This window comes from Myotis davidii, unplaced genomic scaffold (genome assembly GCF_000327345.1).
Source record: "Myotis davidii unplaced genomic scaffold, ASM32734v1 scaffold81, whole genome shotgun sequence".
NCBI lineage: Eukaryota > Metazoa > Chordata > Mammalia > Chiroptera > Vespertilionidae > Myotis > Myotis davidii.
In genome coordinates, this window is record NW_006291554.1 from 1377242 (window position 1) to 1397642 (window position 20401).

The 20401-nt window shown below is 40.1% G+C and overlaps 1 protein-coding gene across 1 annotated transcript in view; it reads left to right on the forward strand.

Annotated features, from left to right (window-relative positions):
* The first annotated feature begins 6 nt into the window (after positions 1-6).
* Positions 7-20401, forward strand: part of TCAIM (T-cell activation inhibitor, mitochondrial) — a 22249-nt gene continuing 1854 nt past the window's right edge. Inside the window, exons 1-10 of the mRNA XM_006765074.2 lie at positions 7-89; positions 5219-5336; positions 8226-8361; positions 8943-9096; positions 10445-10697; positions 12135-12257; positions 13868-13965; positions 14237-14328; positions 17290-17522; positions 18102-18233. Coding sequence (XP_006765137.1) covers positions 5263-5336; positions 8226-8361; positions 8943-9096; positions 10445-10697; positions 12135-12257; positions 13868-13965; positions 14237-14328; positions 17290-17522; positions 18102-18233 — 1295 coding nt within the window. The 5' untranslated portion in view covers positions 7-89; positions 5219-5262. The remainder of the gene's footprint in view (positions 90-5218; positions 5337-8225; positions 8362-8942; positions 9097-10444; positions 10698-12134; positions 12258-13867; positions 13966-14236; positions 14329-17289; positions 17523-18101; positions 18234-20401) is intronic.

Consider the following 20401-nt stretch of genomic DNA (forward strand, 5'->3'; position numbering starts at 1 on the left):
CACTGCCCACGGGTGTGGGGTGGGAGGTGAAACAGGTCGAAGATGGAGCAGGTTGGAGGGAGCCCTCGGGGCGGACACTGGCCGGAACTGTAAGGAGCAGGAGGGGCGGGGCTCCAAGTGCGCCTTCTGGCTGCTCGGGGCAGGAAAGGGGGGTCGCGGTGGGCAGCGCGCCGTCCCCTTAGCTCGACGTGCCAACTTCGGAACTGAGTGTCCGCATCGCATCTGTTTTACCTTGTCTTTGCCGTGAGAAACCAAGGACGATTTATGTAGACTTCAGTATTTTCGACTCTACTATTTCTCCGCTCTTGGACTTATCTTAGGATGGTGTGATGATTCAAATGTCGTAGGAAAAGATTTAGAAAAGGAAGCCTTCAGACTAGATACTTTGCCCTTGCTACAATGGATTAATTTGTCTAACAGGACTTACTGCTTTTACTTTTTCTTTGCTTTTTTCCCCCCTTCCCTGAGAAACGTTCAACTGAAAAGCAATGAAAAATTGCCCGCTTTTATCCCTCCTTGATGGAACAAATTGCTTTTAAAAACCGAACAAGGTATTTGCCAAAGGAAGTCACAGTTTAACTGAAAGCAGCCTGAGGGAAAAATAACTTTCTGTCAAATAAAAATGTTGCCAAATGGACAAAGATCAATCTTAGGATCTCAATTTGGCAAGCACGTTACTGTTCCTTTCTCTCCCTCCCTCCCTCCCCCAAATGAATAAAAACGTATCCTCCAGTGAGGATTAAAAGTAATTTAAGCAAAATGAAACTGGTTTTTTTTAAACTACCCAAATTAAACCTTTCCACCAACTTAGGTATCTCTACCAAATTCGATTTCAAACTGAACAAAATATTAAATGCATCACTTCTCAGCACAGAATTCAGGTTAAAAGCAGCAATTTTCATTTTATGAAATAGAAGCTAATATTAGTATTAAGTGGATTATAGCAGACATTTACATTGTTTTCTAAATGACTTATGCCCTTCCCCATCTTCCACCCTCCACCCAGAGAGGGTACCACCTCCTTGGAGAAGACCTTCCACAGCCCCCATTCCAAGTGGAGCACTTGAGAGTTTCCCATAATCCTCTGTTCACGGCTGTTGTTATTTCCTTTACCGCATAGCTTTATAATCATCTGCTTGTGTCTGTTTCCACACCCTCCCTCTCGCCTAAGGCTGTAAGTTTTCGGAGAGGTGGCATTGTCTTCATGTTTTTCTAGTCCCAATACTTTGCACAGAACCTGGCACCCAAGAGCCTGGTAAATGCCTGGTGATGAATTGGGCGAGTTAAGGTACCCAGAGCACCTTCCAAGTCTGATAAGATGGTGTAACCTCAGTTATTTTGTAGCATGCTTGAGGCTTTTCCCAGTGGGAGGATAGTGGGCCCCGTGGAATACATACAGGAACCACCCATGTAGTAATTTGTCTGAAGACAAGAACCCTGGGTGCCCTAGGCTTTCAGAGTATTCCTCACTAGCAAATGAGAGCACCCAGCTCTACTCTGAAGCAGTGTATATTCAGTCTGCCGACAGTCATTTCCTTTTTTTCTGTGTGGCTAATCCTTTAAGGGGGGGGAAATCACAGATCTGAATCTTCTAGTCTTCTTAGCAATTCTATTTCTCATAGTAAATTAAAAAGTTGACATTGTAGTTATCAGCCAGGTCCCTTATGGTTTTATTTTCCCAGGACCTGTGTTTTCTGGTGGAAGTGATAAAATTGGCTTCTTGGTCTTGCAAAGTTGAGGACTGACCCAAGATCTGTGCCACATGAAAAGTCAGGCGGACAGGAAAGGAGAGAGGGAGAGAAACATTTATGTGAATCAAGCCCTCGACCTGGGCATGTGCCCTGATGGGCAACAGAGCCTGCAACCTTTGAGTGCAGGGACGATATCCAACCAACTGAGCCGCACCAGCCAGGGCCAAGGAGTCTTAAATACTAAATGAATGTTCTTTGTTAATAAACAAGGAAATAAGAAAAAAATTAAAGCACTTAATATCCTACCACTAGCTAACTAGAGATAGCTAGCTATAGATTGCATATTATATCCTTCTAGTCCAGGGGTGGGCAAACTTTTTGACTCGAAGGCCACAATGGGTTCTTAAACTGGACCAGAGGGCCGGAACAAAAGCATGGATGGAGTGTTTGTGTGAACTAATATAAATTCAAAGTAAACATCATTACATTAAAGGGTACGGTCTTTTCTTTTTTTTTAGTTTTATTCATTTCAGACTGGCCGGATCCAGCCCGCAGGCTGTAGTTTGCCCACGGCCGGTCTAGTCTCTTCTTTGCAAGCTTTGGGCAGTCTTAAGTTAGTCTGAATTTGCTTTGTTGAAGATTTTTTTGTATATTTTGGGTAACGGTCCTTTTTCAGATATGTGTATCTTTTACAAGTATTTTCTCCCAAATCTCTGGCTTTTTTCCTCATCCTCTCTATATTATCATTCAGGGAGCACATGTTTTTAATTTTAATAAAGTTCAGTTTATCAGTTCTTCCACCAGCATCATGCTGTCTTGATTCCTATAGCTTTATAGTAAGTCTTGACGTTGGGTAATGTCAGTCCCCCAACTTTGTTCTTCTTTAGTATTGAGTTGGCTATTCTGTGTTGTTTGCCTTTCCGTATAAACTTTAGAATGAGTTCGTCAATACCCATAAAATAAGTCGCTGGGATTTTGATTGGAATTGGATTGAATCTGTAGATCAAGTTGGGAAGAACTGACATCTTGACAATATTGACTCTTCCTATCCATGAACAAGGAATATCTTTCCATTTAGTTCTTTTCTTTCTTTTTTTGTGAGAATATTTATTTGGAAAATCACAGAGGTAGAAGAAATAATTTGTAGAAGAAATGGGCTTAGAAAAGAAGTTATAGGGGCAAAGAAAGGGCCCTTCCTCATAGAAGTGAGGAAGGTAAAGGTGGCACGCCTGAGACATGTGCCTGCTCCCTGGAGAAAGAGCACCTGGTTCTTTTTTTACTTATTTCATCAGAGTTTTATTTTCCTCATATACATCTTGTACATATTTTGTTAGCTTTATAGCTAAGTATTTCATTTTGGTGATTGCTAATGTAAATGATAATATTTGTAACTTGCTTATTACTGGTATTGGGACAAAATTGAATATTGGGGACTAGCTATAGTTATAAGAAATATTAATCATGCTTTGTTAACCGTGATTGCCTTGTTCTGATGAAAGAAAGCACATTCTAACCTGGCTGGGAGTTGTACGCCCGCCTACTCCCTACCCCTTCCCCCACCCCCCACCCTACCCCCAGGACCTGGCAGTCAACCTTGGACCTGGGGTTCAGGTCCATTCTCATTCAAGAACTGCCCGTTAACAACCTTGGAAAGATTAACAACCTTGTTGTCCAAACAATGGAGTCCCGCCCCAGCCCACCTTGCCTACTTCCCTGCCTGTGATCCCTACTTCCCTGCGTAATCTTTGTCCTATCCAATATAGGCAGCTGGTTTATGGGGATTGCAGAACAGATTTTCGTGGATGACCTGCTGTCCTCCCATACTGCCAGCAGTATTGAAATAAACGCTCATATATGATTCAACTCTGTCTCTGCTTCATTGGCTCATGTAGTGACAGACAGCTCAGCCCTTGGTTGTCAGGTTACATATTCTGGCAACTCTGACAGGACACAAGCAGGGGAGTCCTCTTGGGTGAGTACCTGGCATCCTGCTTGCTGCCTGGATTGGGGGTTTCCCAGGCTGAGACCTGGACTCTTATTTTTATTTGCAGCGCTGCCAGGAATTTTCCTGATTTAAGTCTCAGCTGCTGCCTCTGCAATCTCTCTCTCTCCCTCTCTCCCTCCCTCCCTCTCTCTCTCCTCTTACTCTCTCTGTCTCCCTCTCTCTCCCCTTCCCCCCCTCTTTCTAATGTAATTTTGGTTCTTTGCTTGCTTTCTTATCTTTGGGGACTTCTTTTATTCTTCGCTCTTTTATGAACACAGGGAATCCTCTCTGCTGTTCCGGCTTGGCACCACTCAAAACCAAAGGTCCTTTGCTGTGCTGGGTTAGTGTGAGATAACATTCTAAGTCTAATGACCCAGTCCCTCTTGAGAGTACTCATTTATTTACTTTAGGGGTTGTTTTTTGTTTCTGTTTTTAAGATCTCTTCTTACATGCAAGATTTCATGTTGTTACAGTCTCCCTGGAAAGAAAAATATGAGAACTAAACCTTCTAAACCCTCCCCTCCTCCCCTCCCCCCCCCCTCCAGTTTTTCTCCTAGGAGGGCCGGAGCTGCAGAAGAGCCCTCAGGCAGGGGCCACTCCCGCTTGGTAGAAAAAAGTAGTGCCCGACTGGGGTGGCTCAGTGGTTGAGTGTCAACCTGTGAACAAGGAGGTCTCAGTTCGCTTCCTGGTCAGGTCGTATGCCCAGTCTGTGGGCTCAATCCCCAGTTGTGGGCAGGCAGGAGGCAGCTGATCACTGATTCTCATCATCAATGTTTCTATCTATCTCTCCCTCTCCCTCTCTGAAATCAATTAAAAAAATATTTTTAAAAAATAGTAAAGTCTTTGGTAACTTAAACTTTGGAATTCTACTGGGTTAAATAGTAAAAATTATTAAATATGTAGGTATTTTAAGAGAAATGTTGAAAGGAAGTTCTATAAGTGACACAGGCCAGTAAGCCACCACTAGTGGAATAGGGAAACAGAGAGTTAAACAGCAGTTTGGAGCCATCTGTAAATCCTATCTTCCCTAACCAAGGACTCTTAAGAGTAAATGGTTTGCAGTTTTATTCCCTAGCTAGAGGGTAGATAGCTTATATCAATCTACTCAGGGAGACAAGATAGCAGAAATCCAGTTAGTATTGTTTGTTGACTATACCCAAGGACAAAAAAAAAAAAGTTAAGAAAATAAAAACCTCATTTTGGTATCAGCATAAAGCTGATGAATTCTGTTGATTTTTGCAAAATAGAAGGCCCAGCATGAGCTCTCCTGATTAATAAATTTTACTAAGTAAATAAATGTAATTAGATAAGTGAATCTAAACTAAGCTAATGCAGAATTTGTTTAGTCCTTTTCAAGTCTTTTTAAAAGGAAAAAATCTTTGCTATTTTTGCCCAGGAAACAAAAGTTCTATAAATTATTGAAATAGTTATATATTATGTTATTAACCAAGTACTTGATTATTTTTTAAAAAGCCATCTTAATCATGAGAACTGAAGTTTTGCTAGTCTATGTTTGTGTTTAATACCTTTTGTCACTTTTTAGCAGTTAATGGATGCCTGGAAGTTGACATACATGTATTTTCAGAAATGTTTTATCGCTTCTCGGCCTTTTGGCTAAGATCAAGCACAGAAATGTTTTGCTTCCTGAGACCTGTAAGGAGGTAAGCTTCATGGTCCAATCTATAATTAGTATGAGGGGGCTGTTATTTTTCAAGTTCTAATATTATTTTATATTATGGTGGAGGACAAGAACAAAAACAGAACATGAAAATTCATATGAACATCATGTTCTGCAAGAGCCCATTCAGAGCAGGAGGTAAAAAGAATACCAACTTTCAGAATAGTTCAGTGTGAAAAGCTTAAAAGGAAAACAGATACATTTTGTCCTTAACACACTTTTTATCATGTTGCCCTCAATTCTACTGCTGTCTTATGGAAAACCACTCTTTGCATTAAAATTGTATACTAAGGTCATGTGACTGCTATATTTGCTGTTTATGCATACTATAAATCCTAAGTAGAATTATTCTAGCAAGACACAGGATTCCTCCACTGGGTGACTTTGGCTCAAGGACTCCCCTTGGCATGGCTGAGCCCTTCTTGGAGCTATGCTGCAGCCCCAGACTTCCTACTCAACACTCCGTTCCTCCTCCTTCTGCAGGTGTCAGACCTCAATCATGATCTGAAAGCTCTCCCTGTCTTCTTCCTTTTCCAGTAATTCTCTTGCACATCTAATCCTATCTTGGCCTCTGCTTTCAGCAGACCCAAACTAACACAGCAAACAACATATACATAAAACATATTTACTGCCTTCAAGAATACAGTGATAGCTGAGGGTGGGTAGGTAGAAGGAAAGAAGAACAAATGAAAATATGTCATTTATATATTATGGTATTAAGTTCCAAATAGTTGGAAGTATGTTTGTTTGTTTGTTTGTTTTGAGTTTACAAAAGGGAAAGACTGTTTACAATGAGGATTCAAAAAGGAAGGTTCTGGAGGAAATAGTACAATGCCTCCTGGAATATAGTAGGTATGCATAGTAGGTAATTGTTGAGTGAGCACAATTAAATAGACGGAAGTGAGAGACAGGGAGGATGTTTTAGGGTTTAGACTTGTGGAGAAGAGGATGATCAATGGACACTGGGCCTGAGGGTTTCTGTAAGGAGTGGCTGGAGATCAAGTTTGAAAGATACATTGAAAATTATTATAGAGAAATTTATATACTAGACAGACTAAGGAGTGGATTTTATTCTGCAGGAGTTGAAAGACCATGAGAGATGTTTTAGTAGAGAATACAGTGATAGTGGGACTCTAGGAAAATTAACCTCTATACAGTATGGTTAGGGAAAAGTAGACTGATGAGGAGGCTCTGCAATCCAATTTTGTGGTGATAATTGGTAGCAGGAAAACAGAAGAATGGATGCTTTCCAGGGATATTATAAAAGTGAGAAGAAACAAGACTAACTGAAAATGGGATGGGTGTGGTATCCTAGTTTGGGCAGAAGTGAATCTGAGGTTTTGTGGTATGGCAACACTGAGAAAAATCCTGGATTGAACTAACTGCTGCCTTACCTTCTGTTTCCAGGCTGAGTTTAGAAGGACAATAATGACCTCTACTCCTTTTTTTAGACTTGTAAAATTTGAGTGGCTGGCAGGAGAGCTAAGAGTCTGTCAGACATTTGGAAATGAGAACCAACATTCAGATGGGGGAAAAATGGAGCTGTCACTCCATTTTGCTGCCTTGTATCAAGGACTTTCACACCTAGCTCACTATTTCCTTCACTGTTCAAACTTCCATTATATCCCTAATATGCAGCCTATATGTTGACTTTATAAAAGGTTAGAATATATGCAAAAAACACAAAGGGTAATCTGAAAATATGTTGGTGGTCTCCAGATTGTTAAAAATAATCTGCAGAAATGACTCTATAGTCCTACCATTTTAAAACTAGAAAACTTGCCCTGGCTGGTTTGGCTCAGTGGATAGAGCATCGGCCTGCAGACTGAGGAGTCCCGGGTTCGATTCCGGTCAAGGGCATGTACCTTGGTTGCAGGCACATCCCCAGTGGGGGGTGTGCAGGGGGCAGCTGATTGATGTTTCTAGCTCTCTATCCCTCTCCCTTCCTCTCTGTAAAAAATCAATAAAATATATTTTTTTAAATAAAATAAATAAAACTAGAAAACTTTTCAAAAGACTCAGTATACATGATGTATGAGACAAAAATGTGCCCAATACTTTCCATTTATGATATAAATGGAAAAGGTAAATTACAACATGCAAAAATAGTTGTCAGAGAAGTGCTTCCCCAAAATTGCAAATAATTTCATTTAGATTTAAAACAGTACATTAAAAAAAAACACCCTCAAAATAATATTAGCACACCAGCAATGAGGAAATGAATGAAGAGACGTCTGAATCTTCTTTTTTTTTTAAATAGATTTTATTGATTTTTTTCAGAGAAGAAGGGAGATAGAGAGTTAGAAACATCAATGAGAGAGAAACGTTGATCAGCTGCCTCCTGCACATCTCCTACCGGGGATGTGCCCGCAACCCAGGTACATGCCCTTGACCGGAATCGAACCTGGGACCTTTCAGTCCGCAGGCCGACGCTCTATCCACTGAGCCAAACCGGTTTCGGCTGAATCTTCTTTTTAAGCATTATAATTCTCAGAATATTTTTCAGTATAAAAAGGTGACATTTGATACAGAAAATCATCATCATTTGCAGTGAAGCTAGTTAACATTTCCAAGTGGGTTTTTTGAGGGGAAGTTGTATCATTAGTATTTAATATTATTTTTCATATTGTATCAGTAGAACTTATGTCACGTGGATTTATAAACTATATGGTACTCACTGCTTGTTAAAAGTTGGTAGATTTCAGAAAATCACAAAATTTTGTATTTCGGTTTCTTTCTTGTCCTATGGCACTTTCCATACATATTAATTTTTTCATACATAGTAATTTTAATGTTGCCATCACTTTATACACTGGGGATTTGTGTGGACATCAGGGCCTCAACAAATAATAAATTCACATCTTATTAAAAGGTTATGTCTGGAGAAGGTGTCTCCACGCTGGTTTTTCTGCTCAAGAGCATTCTCGGGGGCTGAAGCAGTCAATGCCTTGAGGCCGTTCTATTTTGCGGTGCATCCAGATTTCTTTGGACAACACCCCAGAGAAAGGGTAAATATTTATTATTTTTAAATCTTAATCTATGTTCCTGTTTAGTTTATTTGCCTTAGTTATAAGCTAATACAGAGTTCTACATTCGCATTGTTCTGTCATTGTGATATAATCAGTGCTTTGAACTAATTTGAAATATAGATACTGCAATTGGAAAATATGTTGTTTTTTATGAAATCTGACATGTTTTATGCAGGCAATAAAGCTAGCATGTAAACTCTTTAGAGTATTAGTAATGGTGTTTTATGTACCCGTTTTTTGTGTGTTGTTTTTTTGTGGGATTTTTTTGGTAATTAGTCAATTGAATCAATAGAAAAATATTACCTTGAAAAGACGTATTGATTATTGGATGTAATTAAATATTTAATTTAATAATTTAAAGTTTTTAAATCTAACATGTATGGAAAATTAAGCCTAATAGTAGATAAATGTTTTTCCTCCTCTACCAATGTGATGAAATTTCAACATTTTTTAATAGTGCAGTATTTAATATCCTCAAATGTGTTAAAAAGGTCAGGATATAATTTCTGTTATTTTCTTTTTCTAATTTGTGTGTAAATGCCCCTTAATATTTTTTCCAGGAAGTAAATGAAAATTCTCTTCAGAAATTAAGTGTCTATTTAGAAAACCTTCAGAAACCAGGCTCCAAGTCTTTGAAACCAACTCAGCTCACATTTTATGTAAGAGAAACAGACCAGAATTCCTCTGATGGCCAGGAACCCTTTAGTACTTTAGGTATGTTTTCTTATTTCTAGTTGGTCTTTTTGTAAGCTTCATGTTAAATAGGTTCATTCAGTCTGGCATTGCCAGAATACCTTTGGATTGAGTCTTTGTTCATATTTGAAAGGAGAGATAATAATGACACAGTTGGTGGGAGTGTTGGTTGAAAAGTTATGTAATTTAACTAAGAACCACCCAGTAAAGGGGCTAAAAAAACAAACAGTGGATTTTCTATTGATGATTTAACAAGTTAGATTACTAACCTTAGCACAATGACTACCCAGTATCAAAATCAGATTGTCAAGCACAGTTAAGCAATTAGAAATTTTAAATCACTTCTGAAAATACTGAGTTACTAGCTAGTTGGGCAACTTTGAGGACAGGACAGTCTCTTTCAATCATAGAGAAAATTCTAGATGAGTTTCTGTCATCACTGAGACTAGATTGTCTGGTTCCTCTTCTCTTCTGAAACACTGTCACAGGGCAGCCCCCTTTATAACTCCCCCTTCATCTTCAAAACCACCTTTGGTGGACACTTGCCCATAGTAGAGCTTTACCATCTCTTAGAGCAGCGGTTCTCAACCTGTGGGTCGCAACCCCTTTGGGGGTCAAACAACCCTTTCACAGGGGTCGCCTAAGACCATCGGAAAACACATATATAATTACATACTATTTTTGTAATTAATCATTATGCTTTAATTATGTTCAATTTGTAACAATGAAATTGGGGGTCACCACAACATGAGGAACTGTATTAAAGGGTAGCAGCATTAGGAAGGTTGAGAACCACTGTCTTAGACTGTAGAGACCAAATTTATGGGCAGCATTGAAAATATTCTGAGCCCTAGCCAGTTTGGCTCAGTGGATAGAGCGTTGATCTGCTGACTGAAGAGTCCCGGATTCAATACCTCGGTTGCAGGCTCAGTCCCCGGGCCTGGTCAGGGCCCATGTGAGAGGCAACCAATCCATGTGTCTCTCTCACATCGATGTTTCTCTCTCTGTGTGTCTCTTCTCCTCCCTTCCACTCTCTCTAAAAATCAGTGGAAAAATAACCTCGGGTGAGGATTAACCAAAAAAAGGAAAGAAAATATTCTGAGTTCCCTTCTTGGGCTGGGTGGGTTTGGTCACTGGTTCCAAACTAGAAAAGGAACTGACAATTAGAGGAATTCATGAAGGTAGACAGTATTGGTATAGATTTGGAGAAAGGCAGTAGTGTGCCATTGAGAGATGATTTGCCAATAGGATGAATTTTAATCGGTAATGGACTGTTTCAAAAAATTATTTTGTAAATTCTGTATGACAAAATTTTAAATGAAGCAAATAATCACCTGTCTTTATTGTTTGGGGGTATTACATCCTCTAGGATTTCGAGCGGTCAAATTTACTTTGCACACCAGAGATCTGCTAAGCACAGTATTATATATTCTCAACTCCTGCAGTTTATCAGTTGAGCATGTCCAAAGCTTGAATAGCAATGTGCGTCCCCAGCCTCCCAAAGAGGCGAAGAGGATGTCTGACAGGCCCATCAAATGGGACAAGTCTTACTACTCCTTTACTGGATTCAGAGACCCAGATGAAGACCTCGAGCATGTCTCAAAAATGGAAACAACCCTAACGTACGTAAAAGTTTCTATTTAACTAAACTTTTTTGTAGTTCACCTTTAAAATTAAAGTCTAACTTTCTAGGAAAAGAAATCCTATCAGTACAGTTAACTCAGTAACCATTATGAAAAAGATATTTCATGTTTCTTAGTTGCCAGAATACTTCCAACTGTATTAAATTTTTTATCTTTTCAACCCAGACACATACAGGAGATTGTTTGTGTTAAGTGTTTAAAATTCTCTTCAAGTTACCCCTGGTATATGAAGAAAGGATATGCCTAAATCTATTTTTTTTTAAATATGCTTCTTCATGGGTTCTGCATTTTCAGTTTCTCTGAAGAGGTCAGTAGTAAGTCCTTTAATGTAATGACCCACACATAATAAGAATACATGGAGACAGCGTTTAAAAACGTCATGAGGGCTGGCTAGTGTGGTTCAGTGGTTGAACGTCAACCTGTGAACCAGTAGGTCACAGTTTGATTCTCGGTCAGGGCAATGCCTGGATTGCAGGCTCAATCCCCAGTAGGGGGCATGCAGGAGGCAGCCACACAATGAATCTCTCATCATTGATATTTCTCTCTCTCCCCTCTTCTTTGCTCTCTGAAATCAATAAAAATATTTTTTAAGCCCTGACTGGTTTGGCTCAGTGGATAGGGTGTCAAACCACAAATCAAAGGGTCCTGGGTTCAATTCTGGTCAAGGGCATGTATCTTGGTCGCAGGCTCCTCCCTGGCCTGGGCCCTGGTCAGGGTTCGTGCAGGAGGCAATCAATCAATGTGTTTCTCTCACATCGATATTTCTCTCTGTCTTTCCCTCTCCCAATCTCTAAAAATCAATGGAAAAATATCCTTGGGTGAGGATTAAAAAAAAAAAAGAAAAAATATTTTTTTAAATAAAATAAATTTCATTCACCTGATCAGAATTTATTCTTGAAAGCATGGTAAGATATTTCTAATATTTCAGGGCATAACAAGAGAAAATATAATAACAGTATTATTTAGTGTAGACTTCTAATTTTGAAAATAATTTTGTTTTTGTTGAGAAGTACAGGCTGAAATAGTTTCTTACTATTGTGAAATAAAACACAAAAATTTTGAAAATAAATCAGTTGGGTTTTATCACACACAAAATAGAAGAGTTACTACTGTGTCATAAAAGCTCCACTTAATCTATCTTCCTATTACATCTGGTAATTAGATTCCGATCTACGTTTTGGGTATGCTGTGTAATGTTGAATGCCCTGGTGCTCCTTCCCAGCCCCATTGCTTCCCGCCAACCCAGTGCCCTGTTGAAGTCTCATCTCCACTACTTCAGTCTACAGTACACTCACCTCCCCTCCTTTATTTTTTATAATTTGGTCAAGGTTTAATTGGAGTTTTTAACATTGCCACTACTATAAAGCAATTCGTGTTTGTGTTGTAGTTAGAATGTGTATGTCTTTTTCTTTCTAGATCCTGGCTAGGCAGCAATGGGAAACGTGCTATTAAAAAACTGGAGAATAGTTTGCCACTTAGAAAAGAACTAGATCGTTTAAAAGATGAACTATCTCATCAGTTGCAGCTCTCAGATATCAGGTAATGAAGAGAACCTAATCTGGAGATTAGAATAAACATGGATTACCAGTTGGTAAAGTTTTTCAGCAGTTAAATACAGTGGGGCCTTGACTTACGAGTTTAATTCGTTCCGTGATGGAGCTCATAACTCAAATTACTCATATGTCAAATCACTGTGACATTCGCTGCGCCAACTAGCAGTGGGGTATCTGAAGCTGGCTCGTAACCCGAATTTTTTTGAGCTTGCAACTCAAAGCAAAAAATCGGCTGAGAGATGGCTCGTATCTCAAAAAAACTTGTTAGTCGGAACACTCGTAAGTCAAGGCCCCACTGTATTTGCATCTTTTACTTTAATTATTTGGATAACTAAATATTCTTCAATTATCTTTTTATGAAAGTAATCAAATGTTCATTTGCTTAAGAAAACGATAATTTCTTGTTTAAAATAGTGAAATAAGGCCCTAACTGAGTAGCTCAGTTGTTTGGAGCATTATCCTAAACACCAAATGGTGGCAGGTTCGATTCCGGGTCAGAGCACATACTGAGGTTACAGGAAGCAAACGATTGATGTTCCTTCTCTCTAAATCAATCATACATAGTGAAATAAGGTTTAGATGATGACATATTTGTAGCTAGTTGAACTTTTTTACATAGTTTATAAGAAAAATATCCTTTTCATATACACATATAAAGAATAATCATCCCTTCATTGTGTTTAAAAAGAAAAAGAGAGAGAAAATGGATGCTGTCTTGGTTCTATTTACATGAAAATAACTTTTTCTAGTATAAGCTTTAAAAGATCTGTCAAAGCAGACGCATTAGTAAGAAAGGAAATAAGCTTGATTTTACAATATTGTGGAGAAATCCCTCAGCTTTCGTTCTTACTATAGTAAATGTCAGTAAGTGTAACCCATGTAAACAAAGGGTCTCTGGGGCTCTCGGTGTTTGAGAGTACAACTGGGTTCAGGGGGCATGGCCATGACTGCTTCAACAAATGGAAACATGGTGACTGGTGACATTGTGACTGATTCTAAACAGCCTATAAAAGACTGTTTATTTATTAATAAAGAACAGCATTTAGTTGCTTGATCATAACTAATTCTTTAAAATTATATCTCAGTTTTTCAGTTGTGATTTAAAGGGAACAATTTTTAAGCCAATTTCATTGTATCAGAAATGGCATTCATGAGAATCAGTGTTCAGATAGATGAAGGAAGAACCTATGGTTTCCTGTAGCTTTTCATATCTCCTTTGATTTAGACTGCCAGGCAGTAGGAAAGGCCCGCACTGTGCGTGTGTGAAAGAGAAACCTTAGAAAGGCCAGAAGCAGCTTGTTCAAGGTCCCGGAGGTAGTAAATCCCAGAATTAGAATTCAGAGGCGGGTTATTTCATCCTCTAATTTTAAAATAGAAATAACATAGTGTCTTTGCTCGTTTTAAATCTTTGGATACCTGAACATTAGTAGTAATGTTTTTACCCTCTGGTCAACAATTCATTTTCTACTTGGTTGCTTCTTGAAAAATGAGCTAGTTTAGAAACATGTTGGGTGCACACTTGAGCATTGGGGTGAATGCATGCCTCCTCCTCCAGGAGTTCCGGTGTTAATGTGCCTGTGCTCTCTGTTGGACCAGGTGGCAGCGGAGCTGGGGCCTCGCCCATCGCTGTAGCCAGCTGCATAGTTTAGGCCGCTTAGCACAGCAGAACTTGGAAACACTTAAAAATGCAAAAGGTAAACAATTTCCAGGTTGTTTTAAAATATTACTTACTGCTATACACATCTGTAAAGTGTAGAAGAAAAGTGTTGAAAGTCTTTGCAGATGTGACTTATCATAGCTGAATTTTCAAATCTGTTCTTTTGAATAAATCAGAGACATAAAATTAGCCTTTACACTTCTGCTTTTAACCCTGAATTTATACACTAAATTTAAGTAATTATTTGCACAGTGCTGAAAGGATGAAGCATCTCTGTACAGTGACCAGAGGGTTTGTTTTATCATCAGGATGTACAGTAATATTTACAGACCGTTCTGGGATCAGTGCAGTGGGCCACGTGATGCTGGGAACAATGGATGTCCATCATCACTGGACAAAGGTAAGAAAAAGCTGAAATGCAAAAAAAATCTCTGATTTGTCATCAACATAATTTTGTTTCAAACTATGCTATTATGTCAATAAACTTTAAAAAACTTTAATTGTAGTTACAGCTCTTTTCAGATCAGATGTTTAATATCATGTAGTTTAAAATATTTAAAAGACTGATTTTTAATTCAGCTTTTATTTAGAAATTTTATTCTTTTCTGAAGTATTGCCTAAAGGCCTGTATTCTGTTGTTTTGTTTTAACTTTCACACATTTCTGGCATAATTGACCTGTGAAACCATTACCACATTCAAGATAGTGGACATAGTTGTCACCCACAAAAGTATGTCCCTTTGTCAACACTCTCCTCCATCCCAGCACCCCCTCCCAGCCAATCACTGGTATAGATTAGTTTATATTTCTAGAGTTTTATAAATTGGAATCACAGAGCACATACTTTTTGGCGTAGGGGGTATCTGATTTCTTTCACTTAACTATTTTTGAGATTCCTCCATGCTGTTGTATGTATCAAAGAAATTATTCCTTTTTATTGCTATGTAATATTTCACCACAGCTTTTAATCCACTCACCTATTGAGGGACATTGCATTAGATCAGTTTTTGGCTATTAGAAATGGAGCTTCTATGAACATTATCTACAAATGTTTTTATGGACATATATTTCCTTTTCTCTTGAGTAAATCCCTAAAAGTGGATAGCTAAATATGTTAGGGCACTTAAACTTTTTAAGACTTGCTGTGGTTTTCTAATAAGTGTGCAGTACTAGCTCGTTGTGGATTTAATTTGCATTTGGCATCTTTTTCATGTGTTTATTTGCCATCCACTTATCTTCGTTGGTGACATATTGGTTCAAGTCAATATTTGGTAGAAAGTATTTGCAGCCGAAACCGGTTTGGCTCAGTGGATAGAGCGTCAGCCTGCGGACTGAAAGGTCCCAGGTTCAATTCGGTCGAGGGCATGTACCTGGGTTGCGGGCACATCCCCAGTGGGAGATGTGCAGGAGGCAGCTGATCGATGTTTCTCTCTCATCGATGTTTCTAACTCTCTATCTCTCTCCCTTCTTCTCTGTAAAAAACCAATAAAATATATTTTAAAAAAAAAGAAAGTATTTGCAAACCACATATCTAACAGTCTTTATATCTAAATATATAAAGAACTCTCAAACCTAACAGTAAAAAATACAAATAATCCAACTAGATAATGGGCAAAAGACATGAACAGGCATGTCACAGAAGCACATATACCAGTGATGGCAAACTTACGACACGCGTGTCAGAGGTGACACGCGAACTCATTTTTTTGGTTGATTTTTCTTTGTTAAATGGCATTTAAATATATAAAATAAATATCAAAAATATAAATCTTTGTTTTACTATGGTTGCAAATATCAAAAAATTTCTCTATGTGACACGGCACCAGAGTTAAGTTAGGGTTTTTCAAAATGCTGACACGCCGAGCTCAAAAGATTCACCATCACTGGCATATACAGATGACAAATAATCACATACAAAGATGTTCCACGTGATTTGCCCTAGCAAAATTCAAATTAAAACTACAATGAGATATCACTACACACCTATCATAATAGATATCCAGGTTGTTTATGTCAAAGAATTCGCACCAGTGCTGGCACTGGACGAGTATTACTCTCTTCTCGATATGAAAAATAATGGCACCATCAAGTGCTGGCGAAGATGCAGAAAACTGATCACTCATTCTTTGCTGTAAAATGGTGCAGGCCTTCTGGAAAAGAGTAGGGAAGTTCCTTAAGCATTCAGCATGTGGTCCAGAGTGGTACTCTTGGGCATTTATGCTAGAGAAATGAAAAAGTATGTTCCCACAGAAACCTATACACAAATGTTCATAATAGCCCAAAACTAGAAAAACAAACCCTAATGCCCTTCAGTGTCTGAGTGGTTAAACAAAGGGTGGCACGTCCGTGCAACAGAGCACCACTCAGCAAGAAGGAAGAGTGAGCTGCCCACGCCTGCAGCAGCGTGTTGGGTCTCAAGGGCGTTGTGCTGGTGAGAAAAGTCCACCTCAGAAGATTGCAGACTGTATGATCCCACTTCTGCAACATTCCTAAAGTAATGAAGTTACAGAAAGAACAGGTCAGTGATCACCAAGGCGAAAGAGGGGAACAGAGGGTTTGGTTGTGAAAGTGTAGCGCAGTGGGTCCTTATGCAGGACTCTTGACCATGGTTGTGTCATATGAATCTACACGTGATAAAATCGCACACAGTTAAATACACACCCACAGTGAGTGTGAGTAAAACTAATGAAATCTCATCAGGTTGGTGGATTGGGTGAAATCTCAGTATCCTGGTTGTGACAGTACACAACCAGGATAGCTCTCCAAGATGTTGCCATTGGGGAAACTGGGTGAATGATGTATGAATCACAATTACCTAACTCACCTGACCTGGCCCCGCCTATCTCTTCAGCCTCTGCTTCTGCACCCTGACTGTGGGCCCTGGCCAAGAGGGACAAATTCTTGTAATCCGTTCACTCCAGGGGCCAGTGTAGTGCTTAAGTACATGGGAGGGTAGTGTTCATTGCATTTAATTTAATGTAGGTGAATTAAGTAAATTCTGTTAGACTTGAAATGCATACACATACTTTATTTCTAAAACCCTTCTTTTTTTTAAAAAAATATATTTTATTGATTTTTTTTACAGAGAGGGAGGAAGAAGCAGAGAGGGTTAGAAACATCATCAGCTGCCTGCTGCACACCTCCTACTGGGGATGTGCTCGCAACCAAGGTACATGCTCTTGACCAAAATCGAACCTGGGACCCTTCAGTCCGCAGGCTGAGGCTCCATCCACTGAGCCAAACCAGTTAGGGCCTAAAACCCTTCTTTACCATTCAATCATTCTAAACTAAGTCGAGATTCTTACCTAAATATCTAACTGTTAGTACTTAGGACATTTCTTTCCTTTTTTAAAAATCTGCAGCTTTTTGAAAGGTTGCCAAGTTACTTTGACCTTCAGAGGAGGCTAATGCTCCTAGAAAACCAAATAAGCCACCTTCTGGGGGACATCCAGGTCGTTTATATCGAAGAGCTCCAGCCAGTGCTGACGCTGGATGAGTATTACTCTCTTCTCGACGTGTTCTATAAGAGGCTGTTGAAAAATAGAGTTCCTTTCCACCCGCAAAGTCTGCGTGGCTTACAGATGATTCTCAACAGGTAAATACCTTAAACAAGAACGACCCTTCTTTATTCACACAGATTGTTTTGTATCTCAGTGTGTGGTTCTGCATCGATTAGCAACACTCTGCACAGGAGAAAGCTAGCATAAAAAAAAGAAAAAAGAAAAGAAAGCTAGCGTGAGAGAGCTGAAGAGCTGAACCTCTGCACGCTCTGTGACTACAGCGCCACGGATGGTGCAGTCAGTCCTGCGGAAAACCTGCAGGATTAAACCGATGTTAAGTCAGTAGCCAACGTTTCTTGTGCATATACTACATACACTGATTTCCACCATGCACTGTGCTTGGAGCTTAAATGCATTAGCTCTTAACCATGAAATGGTTACTCTGCCCATTTTACAGATGGGGAAGGTCCCAGGGTCAGGAAGTGTGTGGTCATCCTGGTAGTGAGCCTCTTTGGGCACAGCAGAACTTGAAGTCAGTTGTGATATATGTAGATTCAGGGTAGATTTCCTTGATGAATTCCTTTTCTATTAATCAGACTCTTAGAATGTTTTCTTTAGGGTGCAGTGGGGGATGGAGGGGATCAATGGTTTTGCTTTCATGTGTGTCATTGCAGTGACAGATACGCTCCAAGTTTGCATGAACTTGGGCATTTTAACATCCCCACGCTCTGCGACCCAGCCAACCTGAAGTGGTTCATTCTCACCAGAGCCCAGGAGGCGAGAGAGAACATGAAGAGGAAAGACGAGTGAGTGTTGTCAGCCCCTGTAAGGTCTTATTGCTCAGTCTAACTTAAAAATTCAGGTATTCTGAACTCAGAAGAGTGGGAAATTCACACTGTGCTTAACTTAGGAATTGACTGATTGGAGGACGTTCCATATTTATTTCTTCCTATCTTGTTCTGCCAGGGATTGGCTGTGGCTGTTTTCTAATAACCTAGATTACATTACCATCATAATAGAAATGTACAACAATAAAAGAATGGTTAAATAATTTTTATACTTGCATATAGTAGAAACCACCATTTAAAAGAATGTTCATTTATTGAACTAATGTTTGTCGAGGACCTTGGTGCCCAGCTGGCACTGTGAAAGTCCCTAGCAGGGTACGGTGAAAATGGACAGACACACCTGTGGCATTCACATTCAGATGTCAGAGGCAGAAAGGTTAAACTTTGTGTTAAAAAAAAAATAGACATAATTTTTGTCAGAGAGAAGGGTCATTCCCCTGGGAAATATTGGGCCCATTTCTTTTTTTTTTTTTTCTTGTCATTTTTCCATTGATTTTTTTTTCTAATATATTTTATTGATTTTTTACAGAGAAGAAGGGAGAGGGATAGAAAGTTAGAAACATTGCTGAGAGAGATTGATCAGCTGCCTCCTGCACGCCCCTTACTGGGGATGTGCCCACAACCAAGGTACATGCCCTTGACCGGAATCAAACCCGGGACCCCTCAGTCCGCTCTATCCACTGAGCCAAACGGGTTCGGCAAGGGCCCATTTCTTAGTGTTAGAAGAAAAGAAAGAGAACATCCCACCAGCCACACCCACCATGTCCTGGTACTTCCCTGTTTGTACTGTGCCTCCATTTTTCCTCCTTTTTTCTTTAGGTCTGAGTATAATCAAGCAAAGAAATTACAAGGAGAGGCAAAAAACAATTCTTTTAAATATTTTTTAAGTTAATCTGCTACAGGCAGTAGAGCCACCAGCACAGCCCTAGAGAAACCTCAGCAAGGGCTGCCCTCTCGGGCTCAATGCCCCTTCAAGACGGTACCCCCGAGACTGACGGGCCCTCCTGATCACAGAGGCGTGGCCCCAGGATCAGGGCGACTCTGGGATGGGACCAGAGGCTTCTCGTGGAAGCAGTGGGAATGCAGGCCCTACCTAGATGGGTGCAGGGGTGAGTTGTTGACACTCACAGCGACTTGGCCATATTGCACAGCTTTTCTCTTCCAAGCCAGACTGTTCGAGTGTCTTTTTTAGAGCAAGTGAGAAAAGCCCTTTACAGAAGAAGTTTGTCATCCCCTGCTATCGATGGTACCTGAGAGTTCCTCCTTCCAATCCTGCGCCGAGTGGGAATTCTCAACCCTAACCCTGCCCACTTCTTGCCTCTCTAAGCAGCCTGGTCAGGAGGAGGAACCTCACAGAGAAAACATACAGCATGTGGAAGGGACCTGGTTGTTGTTGCAAAAAGGGATTCAGTCAGGACAGACCACAAACTGCAGACCAACTACAGTAGCCACTTTTGTTTCCAAGACTCTCCTACTTTACGGGTGCTTTACCGTCCTCGCTCTTGTGCAGTTGAAGCTTGGGGAGAAGAGGATAGTTAGTGTTTGGAACTAGCACAGTGCTTGACTTAGACTAGCTCAGGACCTGGCCACAGCACTGTGGCTTTCCTCATCTCCTCTATGGGCTTCCCAAGTGATGTCCACCCGGGAAGCCATGGTGATTTGGGGATTGAATCTCTTACTACATTCCTTCCCTAGCCCTTGCCACCTGTGGGAGGAAGGATTGAAGACAACTTTCTGCCTTGAGTTGTTTACTTTCTAGATCTTAACTCAAGCCCTTGATGGAAGACACATTGTGGCCTCAGGCAAAGGGGAGGGAGTGCTGGCCTAGAAGAGTGAGAGTGAAGAGGGCATGGCTTTGGGTGCCTGCCATTGTTGTGAACTTGCCTTTTTTTTTTTAATTCTTTATTGTTGAAACTATTACATACATCCCCTGTTTTCCCCCTTTAACCCCCTCCAGCCCGCCCCCGCCCCAGGCCCTCACCGCCCTGAGTCTGCTTTTTATTTGGGAATCTTTAGAAGTCATTGCTTACCACCCAAGGATCCAACCCAGGTGTCTACATGCTCAGCTTCCTGCTTCCTTCAGTTGCAACTAGTTCTGGGTGAGGCAGGATAAGAGCTTCCTAAAG